We start from the raw sequence: 13,826 nt of genomic DNA on the forward strand, positions 1-13,826 counted from the left end.
CCCAGGGCAAAACAGGTCAAATGAGTTGGCTGAGTCTATTCATAAAAGTAGTGGTAGGGCTTGAACCCATCAAATTAATCCTCGCCATCTGACCTTGCAAATCCCAGGAACTTCGTACAACATGATTTGGAGTTAACCCCTTTCCTTGGCTTCAGTGCTGATGCTGCAGTGCAGCAGCTCCTCCACATCCATCATTGAGCAGCTCAGACAGTGAGGACCTAGATAAATCTCTTTATTCTGAAAAATTAATCTATCACTGGTATATTGCAGCCATTAAAATGCACATAAAGCAACACCTTATTTAAAATTCTGTCTAGAGTGCTTAGGATAACAGCTAAAGTTTCATCTAGGCTAATAGACTCTTCTCACATTTCTCCCAAGTTCCGGGTTCTCTGGTATCACATACTCATCAAAGAAAGGCTCTGGGTTGGGGGTTTTGGTGAGGATTTTTCTTTCTTTCTTGAAGAAGCAGCAGCATCTTGTTTCCTTAGGTTCTTTTTGCTGTTTACAGTATATGATAAAGAAGCAGTTTAGCCAGATACTCCTCCAGCGTGCTCTCTTTCTCTCCCTGGGCTACAGTGCAGAGATACTCACTGTAAGAAAAGTCTTGGCTGCAGTGTAAAGGAGAAAAAGGGGGAATCCTAATCAACCACCTATTATTAGCATGGTTTCCCAGGAGAGAGAGGCTCCTGGGTCACACTGTGTCTGGCACAAGTCTGGAGCCTGGCAGTGTTTGAACCCTTCAGCTGATTTCAACCAATCTTACAGGGAAGCTGAGAACTCAAATATATCATGTTCCAACAGGTTTCATAATATAGGGAGCTGAACAGGGGAGAGAGACTCTGTAACTGATGGAAACAAGGTCCTGGCCCTTCCTCGACAGCAGAGCACCCCGTGTGAGCTCACCTTTGGGGCCCAGTCCTGTAGGAGACCAGGCAGCATCAGTGCCTTTGCGTGCAGGTTCCTGGTTTTTCTGCAGGCACGCAATGCCAAGAAGATGCCAGTTAGTCACACACGCAGTTTCATTCGTTTCTGCCCTGATTTGTCAGGACAGTGGCCCAAGTTCCTTAGAAATTCCGTTCTGCATGAGCAGGATGGGAGTGACTCCTGCTTGCAGCTGAGCACGGAAGCCCGTTGGGTTGTACCTTGCTCCAGGAGTGCTGACGCTGGCACTGTGAAGAAGGCAATGACGGGGAATACAACCCTTAAATGTAGATGTAGCAGCTGTGTGCTTTGTCTTTTCTAAATACTCTCATTACTGTTTCAACCTTAATTTCAGGGAGTGGACCAGCTTCTCCGCTGGAGTCAGTGGTGCTACGGTAGTGCTTATCACTTGAGCGTAAAGTCTGAGGATCCTTTATAGTCGTCATTACATGTTCTACCCACATCCTTCCTCTCTCCGCATAAGACAGCTGAAATAATTTGAAGTGTTCCATGGTTTGTAATACTTGGACATTTAAAAAATTGTTTACTTCTCATTTCTCCTGAAAGTGCCCCAGAACTGCACTCAGGAGCACAAAAAAACTAAAATACCGGGAACTGGAGCCCAACAACACCCAGCAGCCCTACAAAACTGCATTTGTGTGTGCGGCAATTGCAGGTGATTTCAGCCACATGCCAGTTAGTGCCTCTCCGGACTGCTAGTTTGAGTTCAGTCTCTCTCAGAGGTTAGAGTGTGGGCCTTGCATTCATCCCAGAAGATATTCTAGCTAACGTGAAAGCAGTGAAATCACTTTGCTTGGTCCCAAAAGTCAGTTGCCGTGTTCAGCAGCCCCAGTATCTTGATGGGCTTTCTGTCCCTCCAGAAACTTTCAAGGCTGATCAAAGATGCTGTTTTAGAGGAAGACCTGCCCCATGCTTGCTAGATGAAAGGATGACACCGATGACTGAAGAGCTTATGTAGGAACCATGAAAGAAGGATTTTCAGGGCTCCTTCAGAGTTTCCAAGGCTCCCTTGAAAAATGGAGCAGACACGAGAAAGGAGTGTAGGAAGGAAAGCTCATGGAAACAGAAGCAACATTTGAAAGTCTAGTGGGAAGTGGTTTGTGTAGTTTTATAGCCAGCACCGGGAGGAAGAGCCAGGACTGAAAATGCAAACTTAAAAAAGAATTGCTGAAGCAATACTGCCTGAGAAGGGAGGCAGTGGGCAGGCCAAGACGGAGCTGCCGGATGTATGTTTGGGGAGAGAAGTTAAAAATACTGTGCCATCTCAGGGAAAGCTGTTCACTCTTGCCAGGGCTATTTTGTGTAAGTGGTCATTAGTCAGACAAATCAATACGTGGCTTGAGGACCTGGACTGCTGTGCTGCAGCATCCCTGCTGGTTGGGACAAATGGAGAGAGGATGAAGAATACTGGGACGCACTGCTGCTGCCGTGGGTCGGTAGCATCACCCAATATTTTTGGTGATGGTTAGCTCATACCGTAGGCTTTGAGCGAGGACCTTCACCACTAAAGCTAGGGATGACTGTGGAATGGGCTGGCGTTGGACTTTCTTTGAAGCAGTGTAATGTCTACAAATCTGAAAACTGGCTAGCAAGTGCTATAGTAAATGCTGGCCAGCAGATTACACTACTTATTTTTTTCACAACCTCCAAGCCCTCTTCTTCCTCCTGTTAGCTATCTTTCTAATGGTTTTTCTTCTTCAAAACAGCCATTACCAAAATTTGCGCTAGCAGCTTGGCATCACCTCTTTGTATTTTCAGAGTTTGACTAAGGACATTGCTGTAGGCTACAAATCTGCAGAACTCAACCTCTGCAGCAGCGAAAAACAGCAACATTAGGAGGCTTGGGGAAGTTTTAATAATACCTCTTAAAGCAAGGGACCATGAAAGTGCAATATGTCCCTAATGAGGTCCAAGGAGGGAGGGTGAAAGTCCTGGTTTATTGAAATTGGAAGGCAGAGACGGGGCTGGTCCATGGTGTTGTCATACCCGCTGCTTCTCGAGTGATGGCCATCGGTCCATGTTCGGCTCTGCCTCTCCCGTTCAGGTATACCCCCCGCGAGCGGCACTGGCACTCTGCAGATCTACCTAATCGACATCAACGATAATGCTCCTGAGCTCCTGCCAAAGGAGGCACAGATCTGTGAAAAGCCAAACCTGAATGTCATCAACATAACAGCCGCGGATGCTGACATCGATCCAAACGTTGGGCCCTTTGTCTTCGAGCTGCCAAGTGTGCCATCTGCGGTGAGGAAGAACTGGACCATAACACGGCTGAATGGTAAATGGGGCAGGCAATCCTGAGGACATTTGGACTCTGATTCACTAATGAGGCCACGTGCGGTTTCAAACTTCCAAACTTTGCTACTTTTTTTATCTGATTTTTATTTTTTAAAGCACATTATGGCTAACATTATAGACAAGATAGTTAATCAGAAATGATTTGTATCAGACCTGCAGCATAACTCTAAGAGCCTTGGCACTTGGCTTTTTTTAATGCAGTTCATAATTATGAACAGTTATCAGTAGTGAACAGAGTATAAATCATCCATAATGGCCAAGGGGAAAAAAGCTATTATCAGTCTTCCTTATGTTCCAGTGTAATTGTCATAAGCCACAATCAGGATCAATGTTCATTTCTCTGACCGTAATTGCATAAAGGCAGCCTTTTAATTTACCATGGAACCAGGAGGGCTAGGTAAGTGTGAAGATTACCAGTATGTGAAGGATTTTTATATTGCAGCATGCAACCACAAATGGCCCTAATTGCTCCTCTTATTGGTAGTTTCAGCAAAGGATGGAAAACATCATGGAGCATGAGTGCTGGTTTTGGCTTCAAAGCTGGTCCCTCTCACTGAGGTCTGGGACCCTCTGCCAGGCCAGGGGCAATGGCTTGTGCCCTCGCAGCTTGGGGCTCAGTCCCACAGCTCTTACCATAGAATCATTAAGGTTGGAAAAGACCTCTAAGATCATCAAGTCCAACCGTCAATCCATCACCACCATGCCTACTAAACCATGTCCTGAAGTGCCATATCTGCATGTTTTTTGAACACCTGCAGGGTGGGAACGTAAGAAGGTTTACCTGGCTGAGCATGTCATCGATGGGCGATGGGCCTCCCAAAAAGCCCAAGGTGGGAAGGTGGGCAAGCAGAGAGCTTGCACAGTGGCCAGGGGCAGCCCAGACCCAGGGAGCATCATCCACGCTTCAGTATTTGCATTTCATTCCATTTTAAATGCATGCAACTGTATTTGCAGTTGGCATCTAGGTAGGTTAGTGCAGCAGTGAAAACACAGTTTTTTGCAAAACATAGACTTGATTGTCGGTAAGTGTTAGGACAGACATCGGAAACTCCTGCCCAGGTGTGTTGGTGGTAGCCTCTTCTTCAGGACTTGGTAGAGTGCCCTGGGAGAGGAGCGCTGCGTGTACGAGTGCGGCTGCAAGGTTCTACCAGAGTGTCTGTCATCAGGCTGTCTGTCTTGGTCTCTCCAGGTGATTACGCCCAGCTTAGTTTACGAATCATGTACCTGGAAGCCGGTGTGTATGATGTGCCAATCATCGTGACGGACTCAGGAAACCCCCCCTTGTACAACACATCTGTCATCAAGGTGAAGGTGTGCCCGTGCGACGAGAACGGCGACTGCACCACCATCGGGGCGGTGGCTGCGGCGGGGCTGGGCACGGGCGCCATCATCGCCATCTTGATCTGCATCATCATTTTACTGTGTAAGTACTGCAGGAGTGACACTGCTGGGAGATACCACATTTCCCATCTTGTTCCCTGTCTATACGGGGTATTTTTCAAGGGCCATGCAAGCTCTGTGCCAAGGACAGAGCCATGAGCTTTGGGTTGCGGGGGGTGGTTCACACATCTGCATTCAAACCTCCTTTGCTGCAGTGTCAGCAAAACGAGCTAGAGCACTCTCTGCGTGTGTTGGAGTTCTCTTTCCAAGACTTTCAGTAGCTTTACAAACATCGTTACACCCAACAACATCTTGTATGTAGTGAGTGCTATACGATTCTCCACGTTTTGCAGGAAAAAGTTGAAGGACTTGTCCAAAATCCTGCGTCAGACTTCCCTATAGTTCTCAGGTCCCTGGCTGTCCCTGGCTGGCTGTGGATGTGCTGGTTCCCAATACCAGATGTGCTGGTGATGAGAGTCAGGAATAGTCCCTGGCAGAGCCAGTGCATAGCTGTAGTTTGTGCCTGTTCAAAGGAAAAGAAGAATGGCAGTTATTCCCATTGCTTGTAAAATGACAACAGATTGGAGAATAGTGGTGGACTGTGAGTGTTTATAGGGGAAGGTTCCCCAGTTTGTCAGAAGCACCGGCAGCCTGGGGGTGCATCGCGGAGAAGGGCTGGCCGTCCCTGTGCTGGAGGCAAAGCCATCCCTTTTGCCCAGTAACGCTGTTAGTCCCAGGCTTTCGTGAGCATTACCAGTAACCATGTGCGCGCGCACTTAAAAATAAAAATTATATCATTATAACTTCAAGCAGGAGTTGGCACAGTAGGAATAGATAAAAACGAGCGCTGAAATGTACAATGAGGTAAATATTCATCAAGAAACACAGGATGAAACCATGGGACTCCCATTAAAGCTAATGGGAGTTATGGTGCTAGATCACATTTAATATTTACCCCCAATGTGTTTAAACAGAGAGCAGACAGAGCGACGTATGCTACAAATGTCACCTAATGTGGATATGATATGGTACATTAAGAGAATGGGTCATCTCCAGGCAAACATCCATCCTCCTGGGCCAGCGATGGGAATAGATCAGTGTAGAACTGATTTGCCGTACCAGGCTGGAGAGCCAGCAAGAAATCTGGGTGTTGGGAGCTGTGCAGTCCCCACCCCTCATCCAGCCCATCGGAGCCGGTGGAAGCATCCCAGGGCCTAGACATTATGCCCAGTTTCTGTCCTTCATTGGGTGTGGAGTCCCAGTAGCAAAATGTTTTGGGTTGTTCCCTTCAGGGAGGGCATTTCTGGCGAATGCACCGCCGTTGCGCACGCAGAAGATGTGGTGTTCGTCAGTCCCTCCTCGTTCGGTACGTGGGGCGTGCAGGCAGGCTGCTGCCGGTGGGCTAGAAGTTGGCACTGGAAGCCACAGAGGTGATAAAACACCAGACTTCTTTTTGCCACTCTCATATAAATCTGGTGCTAAAATATGATTTAAACAGTTGAAAATCCTATTGTCTGAAATTAACTTCAGCTGAAGGACATTTGATTTAAGAGATTCTTCCTTTCATTTTCAGATACATTATCCCATTTTAAATTATGGTTTTTATTACAAAAGCTTATTTTTACATTCATTGTAATTCTAATTGACTTTTTTTTTAATCTTGAAGAGCTGCAAAGCGATGAAAAATGTAATTTGCGATGAGCAGTTTTCCAGTGACATCCTTCCAGTGTTTTGACTCCTTTCTGTCTGTTTTGTATCATGACCTCTGAACAATAGCCCGGAAGAAGGCTGATGTGGAGGTTTTTGTGCTATTTGTCCATTTTAGAGTCAGCAGGTCAAAGTTTGATGGCTTTAAAAGGAAGAAGCAACCAGGGGACAGAGCTGAGGTTGCTCAGGTGAAGGAAGTTGCTGGCTTTACCTTCACTCAAAGGTTTTTGTTTCTTGCTGGTACCTGATGTATTAGCCGCACGAATAACACATTTAGAAGAGCAATGCAATAAAAAATTGTGAAGGGTGAAGACAATAGATTTCAAGGAAAACTACATGCAGAGTGAAAATGGGTCTAACAGCAGTAATAGCACTTCCCATTCTGCAGAGTGAATAAAAGGAAGGAGAGTGCACTACATCCGCTATTGACACTTTGAAGGTCTTTTTTTTTTTCAAGGTAGCTGTAAAGGCGTTAATGGCACAGTTTTTTCCACAAGTGCATGAAAAAGTAGCATTTAAAAAAAAAAAAGAAAAAGATAAACCCTGGTAACCATTATAATATTGTCTTTGTGGACTAGGCAGGTATCTTGTTGTGAGAGACTTGAAAAGGAACAACGAGAAAAGGACTTCAATAGTCTGCTAAAGAGCTGAGGTTTTATGTTGCAGATAAGAGTTACATTTTCTTTCCTTTTCTTTTTTCTCTCTTGAATAGATCTAGGATAAGCATTAAAGAAATGCTGAACTATCTGAAAACAGTTCTGTTAGCTGGCAGGCAGGGGTGGCAGCCAATTGGCACACAATGGCGGTAATTAGCTGTCCGGTCCTCTTCTGCTCACTTCACTGAATTCCTGTCGGGTATAAACACTTCGGTGCTGGGAGGGAAAACTCAGATCCTCCCCACCACCTCTCCACACCGTGAGGCTGCGGGCTGCCCGCCTGTGTCTGCAGCGTCTGGGTCTCTTCTCCATCCATGCCCTCGGTGAAGCACGCCAAGGCTTCATGAAGAGGCAAAGGGAAAGAAAACCCTGTAGAGTATGAGATGGTGGAGAACAGCAGTTGTTCCTTCTCATTATGCAGCTAAAAAAAGCAGAGAGAGTTTGGGATCTTACCTCCTGCCTGGGTTCACTGTGTTGGCTGAATTGTTCTGGCACAGTCAAGGACTGACCGAAGTGAAAGGAACACATTCCCATGGCCACACGTTCCCACCTCCGCTGTCCATCCGTCTCTCCCTTCTTCTGCAGATTGCCACCATCACAGCGTCATGTGTGGCTCATGTGGAGAACAGAGGGAGAGCAGACATGGGGAGTTGTAACTGCATCAGCTGTCCAGGCTTAATTTCATGTTTGATGGCATTATTTGCAGCTACTGAGTATGAGAATGAAAACTAACGTATTAACAGGTTCTTGCAGAGGACAAGGTCTGGTTGCCTTATCTTGGTGGAGACTTCAATTCCCAGAGCGACTCCCATGTAGTAAGTCACAGAGAGCGCACAGCCTCTGGGACATGGGTGGCCCTTTGAAGGACAAGGAGCCGGGAGCCAGCTTTCCCTTTGGGTAGCGTTGTTGATGTGGGGGAAAATTTCTCATGATTCAAGAACCGTTCATCTCTCTGTTACCGTACTGAGAGATATTAGCCAGGGCTTGGCACATAAATGCTGATGCCCGAGGACGTTGGCTATGTGCTACCAGATTTGCTCTCCCTTGTTGCCAGTCGATGGCCAAATGTGAATGCTACTGTCCTGGCTGATGTGATCTTGGAAGTCTAGAAAGCCTCCCTCACTCACCAAAAAAGAGTAAGAGTGAGCCCAAGTTGGATTGTGCGACCCAGTATTACCCACCATCCCAAATTCAATTTTGCATGTCATGCTGCAGACGACAATGAAATGACTGCCATGGCCAGGACTCGTGACCCGAACAGGCATCGCTGCGTCGTGCTGGTGGAACAGCCGCTCATGCAAGGGTGCTGGGCATCTGTACCTGTCTGCTGCTCAGCACCTCTGCAGCTCTCTTTCCTGCACCTTTATTTTATGCCCCTGAATAAAATAAAGGTGGAAATCTAATCCTGAAAATTCAGGATTTAGATCAAATATTTTCAGAAAGCATCAGTTTTCACATTTTGTTTGCTTTTCTTTTGATTGTGTGTTTTACTTCTGATAAACATCAGCTCAGTCAGCATTCGTGATGGATCTTAATAAAATGTTTGTGGTGGAGGCTTGTCACGGTATTTACAGCTCTCACTGATCTCTCCCTTATAAATTAGAACATGCAATAGGATAAAATTTTATTCCTCTTACTAGCAGCCAATGAGGTTCTCCGCAGGTGAGGTGTTGAGACGTGGCACCACACACTGACACACAAGGTTTGGCCCCACATCATGTGAGATCCAGGCTCACCCCGCTTCTCCTCCGTTACAGCCATGGTTCTGCTGTTCGTGGTGTGGATGAAACGCCGGGAGAAGGAGCGCCATACCAAGCAGCTCCTGATTGACCCCGAGGACGACGTCAGGGACAATATCCTGAAGTACGATGAAGAGGGAGGTGGAGAGGAAGACCAGGTGAGAAGAGCCCACAGGTCGTGGCGAAAGAGCAGCTGTGCAATCTGTACTCCCAAAAAGCCAGAAAGCACATTATTTTCACAGAAGTACTTGCAAAGGGTGGTCTTCACCTTTGTTAATGCCCAGGCAGCTTTATTGGCTTCCCCAGTGTTGCACGGACATCGATGAGAGCCAGCTTAGGTCCCGCGTGTCACCGGGACATGTTCCTGTTCAAGCAGGACGGTGCCACATGGATTTTGCTACCCCCTAAGCCACCTTCCTGGGGAAGGACTATAAATCATTCTACTGACACTCACGTTCAAACAATATTTCTGCTATTTTGGTCATTAAGATCGTGTATTTTAGCATTCCCCATCAGAGATCTTCGTAAAACCAGCCAGCAGCTACCACCCTCCCCCAGACCTGTGGCTGCAGGCTCTTGCCTTGGCTTGCTTGAGCCTAGAGCTTCTGTGGGCTTCCCCTGCATTTACTTCATCGTCTCTAATGTGCCTTTAATTTCTTTTAATTTCCGGACGTGGCTTGTGAGAAATGCCTGAATACATTTGGGGATTTTCTTTCTCGCCGCGAAGCGCAGAGTGGCAAAGCTTTGCCTGGTGACAGAGCCCTGAGCCACAGTCTGCCCGAGCGTGTCAGCTTTTCCGCGGTGGCTGCTGCTTACAGACACCGATGTTGATGTTGCATGAAAAGCTTCCCTGCCCTGCGCTCCTGGGATGTGCTGTCCCTCTGCTACGGATGTATTTCCTCAGCTAAAATAGCAGAGTTTGGTCACTCATGTTGAAGTTGCCGGTTTTTTATTCCTAACACAAGTAAAGACACTCTTGACACTCTCAAATAGGATATTCACACAAGTTATGTGGCTTTGCATCATATAAAGGCTCGATTCTTGCTTGCTTCAATGGACTGCCTGGTTCTGGGGTCTGGGCGGAGGCTGCTGCGTGCGTGGTTGGTGTCAGTCACTCTGAAGGTTGGTGCCTGGGGCTTGCAGAGAAGACAAAACTGCTGCAGCATGTCCTGCCGTGGAGGTCCCGGTGGCACCCGGCGGCGAGCGGCTGAGCCGGGCGAGAACCACCACGGGGAGCCGAGCAGGGGCCTTGCCCGAAACTTGAGAACTTCTTATTCCAGAGAAAAATCCTTGCAATTAGCATTTCTTTTTTCTTGCTACTGACAAGTTATTTATAAATATTGCTCCTGGAGATTCAGTCATCCCTGTCTGAGCACAAGAATAGTTTTGCCGGTAGAACAAAGTACTGTTACAAGCATTCAAACTAGCTGAAGTGTCTGGTTTGAGGCAACTATACTGTAGGTTTAAATATTTTAGAAAGGGTTCGTTAAAAATAACAGCAAAGGAAGAGCAGCAAAACACCATTACCTAGATGAATACATTTTTAATGAAATATTACCTGGTTTTCATTCCTTGATAGAAGCCTGTTCTGTTGGGATTTTTCACAAGCAGAAAGAACATAATTACTTTGAAAGGCCTACATGCATAAATGCAATACACATTTTAATGTTTTTATTTCTGTACAAATGTAATTGCAATAATACGTCTACCAGCACTGTGTCTTTACAGTAGATTATGTGTTTCATCAAAAAGTTATGCACGTATCCGTGCACATGCAAACCAAAGGCAATTTTTTTATCCCAAAGATTTGGACACAGTGTAAAATATTCAGGAAGTATTTAAATATTTGATTTAACTATGTTTTAAGATACGCTCTTAGGACGTCAATTTTATGAGCTACTCAGAGGTCAGGTTCATCTGTAATTTAGGTAGAGGCACTACATACACGGGGACAAGATTTGCCGCCGAACTTCAACTGAAGTAGGATTAGACCCCTCGGCTTGTTTGTACATCGGGTGGGCAGGCGATCGGAACAAAAAGCTCTTGGTTTCACTCTGTGCCTTTCCACTTGTCACAGGATTACGACCTAAGCCAGCTCCAGCAGCCGGAGACCATGGATCACGTGCTGAACAAGACACCTGGAGTCAGAAGGGTGGATGAAAGACCCATTGGTGCTGAACCGCAGTATCCTGTAAGACCAGTAATCCCACATCCAGGGGATATTGGTGACTTTATTAATGAGGTATGTTCTGTAGGGTGTCCTGCGTAACATCGTAAAAGCTTTAGCAGCCAGCTGAAATCAGCTATGCAGCAGCTTCCTGGCTGCATGGACGAAGCGATGCTATTACTCGCATGAGAAGGCTGATCAAAGCCAGGGGAACGACTGGCGTAAGCAAAGGACACAGGACTTGGCCGAATAAAGGCACCGAGCCTGCAAAAAGCCAAAGTGCGAAACAAAATCCCAGGATTTCTGACGTGGGTATCACAAATACCGTGCTTTTCAGCATCCGGGCGGTGTAAGCCATCCTGCTCTCCCTTGGGTTACTTTGAATGTTGCCGTGGCTATCAGGAGAAGCGTTGTCTGGACGTGGACAAAGGAGCGATGTCCGGGTTGGGAGGCGGTGGCAAGGCAGCCGCGGGGTTGCCAAAAGCCAAAGGCGCCGTTTGCGGCTCCTGGACTTGGGATTATTTCCCAGTCCGTGCCGCCTTAGTAAGCTCTGTTTGGTCTAAAGCCTCAAAGAGTTTGCAGAACAAAGAGATTCATCTCAGATCAGAGAGGGTTTCTTTATTTTATGTTAGACTGCTGCTCCTTTGTCTGCTGGTACAGGGATCTTTCCATTTAGTATTTCTTATCTAATTTTTAGTTCTGAGTGATTGAGTGGTTACAAACCAATCAATGCATTATTTCCTCCGAGACAGAACACATTTCTGAAGTCAGAAGGAATAAATGTTATAGCGATTTAATTCTATTATTATATCCATTTCCTGCTGTGCTTTTTCTCATTTGCATCATTAAAATTCCTTCTCCCTTTGTTCCTGCCCGTCCTTCTCACACACTTTTGCACACGCACATGCACATGAAGACTCACTCTTGCACATGCTCCGGCTGCTGCGGCTGCAGTGAAACCCGCTCCGTCTCCCCGCGCCGAGACTGGGGCGTCTGAAGGTGTGACTGCAGAGCGTTTTGCTTTGTCGCAGGTCTGTTCCACTAGGCTTGTCCTGACACTCGGCTGCAGCAAGGCAATTTTTTTCTCCGTATCCCAAGGCCATTTCCATGGCCTGCTGCCTACAACGCACAGGATCAGCAGCACTTCCCAACTCTCTGCCCAGGACGTCACGCCCCGAGTCTCTCCGAATTGCAGAGGAAAGGGCGTATTTTGCTAGGAGTGATTTTTCTTTTGTTCTGAAGGGATCAAAATCGTCAAAATTAAAATAATGGTTATTGGTAGGAGAGGAAGGGTGCTGTTCCTTCTTTCACTGGCCAGGCTGGAAATCCTAACAGGCAACCCCAGGAAGGACAGGCTGTCCAGAGTTGAAAGCTTTCCAGATCCAAAGCTGGATCCTTAGAAATAACTCCCCTCTTGCTCCATCAGGCTCTTTTCCAGAGGCACTGAGAGTTGCTGGATTTTCTGCTGGGGGCAGCTGGGAGGGCTCCAGCCGGGCACGGGGAAGCCCCAGGACTCTCATTTTCTCCCCATCCTCGTTCAGCTTTGCTGCAGGGATCCCAACCAACCCAGACCCTCACCCGAGCACCCTTCCTTGGCCCCGTCACCATAAAACCCCGTGGTGGGCATTAACGCCATGTGTTTGCCCCCCCCAGGGCTTGCGAGCGGCGGACAACGACCCCACGGCCCCCCCCTACGATTCCCTGCTCGTCTTTGACTACGAGGGCAGCGGCTCCACCGCCGGCTCCGTCAGCTCCCTCAACTCCTCCAGCTCCGGGGACCAGGACTACGACTACCTGAACGACTGGGGGCCCAGGTTCAAGAAACTGGCGGACATGTACGGGGGAGGCGAGGAAGATTAAACTGACCTCACGTTATTTAAAATTTAAACAAAAAGAAGAAGAAGAAGAAAAAAAAAAAACAATTCAAAAACAAAAACAAACCCACAGATGACAACATTAACAAAAAGAGCTGATGCAGAAGCAAGAACTGTACAGATGTGGCAGCTTTTTTAATTAATATCCCCTGCTGACTGTATTGTTACTTTTAGTGGTGATATAGGAGGTTTCTTTATTTTTTTCCTTTATTTTTCCTTTCCAGTGTTTTATTTTTTTTAGAATATTGAGCTGTCTCGCATGAACACTTGTCTCTGCTGCAGGTTTTTTGTTGTTGTTTTGGTTTGGTTTTTTTAATGTCAGCTGGGATATTGCTCGTTTATCTGCTTTATGACTAAAGAGAGTGAAAGGCACTCTGTCTTAACTTGAATTTCTTAGAACAGAAGCACTGTTTTTAAAATATATATATATATATATTTGAAAGTGCCTTTTGGTGCATGTATCAGATTCCCTTCAATCTCAGGAGTGATGAAAACAAACATACAACCATCCTGGGCAGCACTCCCTGTGACCCTAAGCCAGTTCTAGCTGGGAAGGAGTTAACAGAAAGAAACTGTGGAGATTGTTTCTTTTTTGCCTTTTTTTTTTTTTCTTTTTTTTTTAAGGGGGTGACTCATTCTGGGGTGGAAGCGTTTGGGGGGGGTGGGAGGGGGAAGATGTTTTGAGTCGCAATCTTAACAGCCATCTTTAAGCCTCAGCAGGTGGTGAACCAGTCATCATGTTGTATATAATTCAGTGTTATCCGATGCAAAACACCGACCGGGGGCTCTGCTGTCACCTGGTCGCACTCAATGTAGCTGCACGGAACTATAGCATTGATAAAGCCTTTGGTTCTTGCAACAGAAAGCTCCGACGGCCCTTGCCGAAACCCGACGAAGTAAATCGTGAAACGACCAAAGGCCCATTTGTTTCTTTTAATGCTATCGGCATGTTTTGCTCCCCCGACCTCTGGAGTGATGTAAATACCGGCGGGGTTAGGCGGTGGTGGCCCGCGTCGCCCAGGGTGCCTGCCAGCGCGGGAGCCGGCGCCGTTGCCCGCGG

At 46.9% G+C, this 13,826-nt stretch overlaps 1 protein-coding gene across 1 annotated transcript in view; it reads left to right on the forward strand.

Moving 5' to 3' along the window:
* CDH4 (cadherin 4) overlaps positions 1-13,416 on the forward strand; it is a 461,186-nt gene extending 447,770 nt beyond the window's left edge. Inside the window, exons 12-16 of the mRNA XM_075438458.1 lie at positions 2,990-3,223; positions 4,433-4,666; positions 8,744-8,883; positions 10,803-10,967; positions 12,546-13,416. Of these exons, the coding sequence (XP_075294573.1) occupies positions 2,990-3,223; positions 4,433-4,666; positions 8,744-8,883; positions 10,803-10,967; positions 12,546-12,752 (980 nt within the window). The 3' untranslated portion in view covers positions 12,753-13,416. The remainder of the gene's footprint in view (positions 1-2,989; positions 3,224-4,432; positions 4,667-8,743; positions 8,884-10,802; positions 10,968-12,545) is intronic.
* Positions 13,417-13,826: the final 410 nt, after the last annotated feature.

The sequence above is a fragment of the Opisthocomus hoazin genome, chromosome 18, assembly GCF_030867145.1.
Source record: "Opisthocomus hoazin isolate bOpiHoa1 chromosome 18, bOpiHoa1.hap1, whole genome shotgun sequence".
Taxonomy (NCBI): domain Eukaryota; kingdom Metazoa; phylum Chordata; class Aves; order Opisthocomiformes; family Opisthocomidae; genus Opisthocomus; species Opisthocomus hoazin.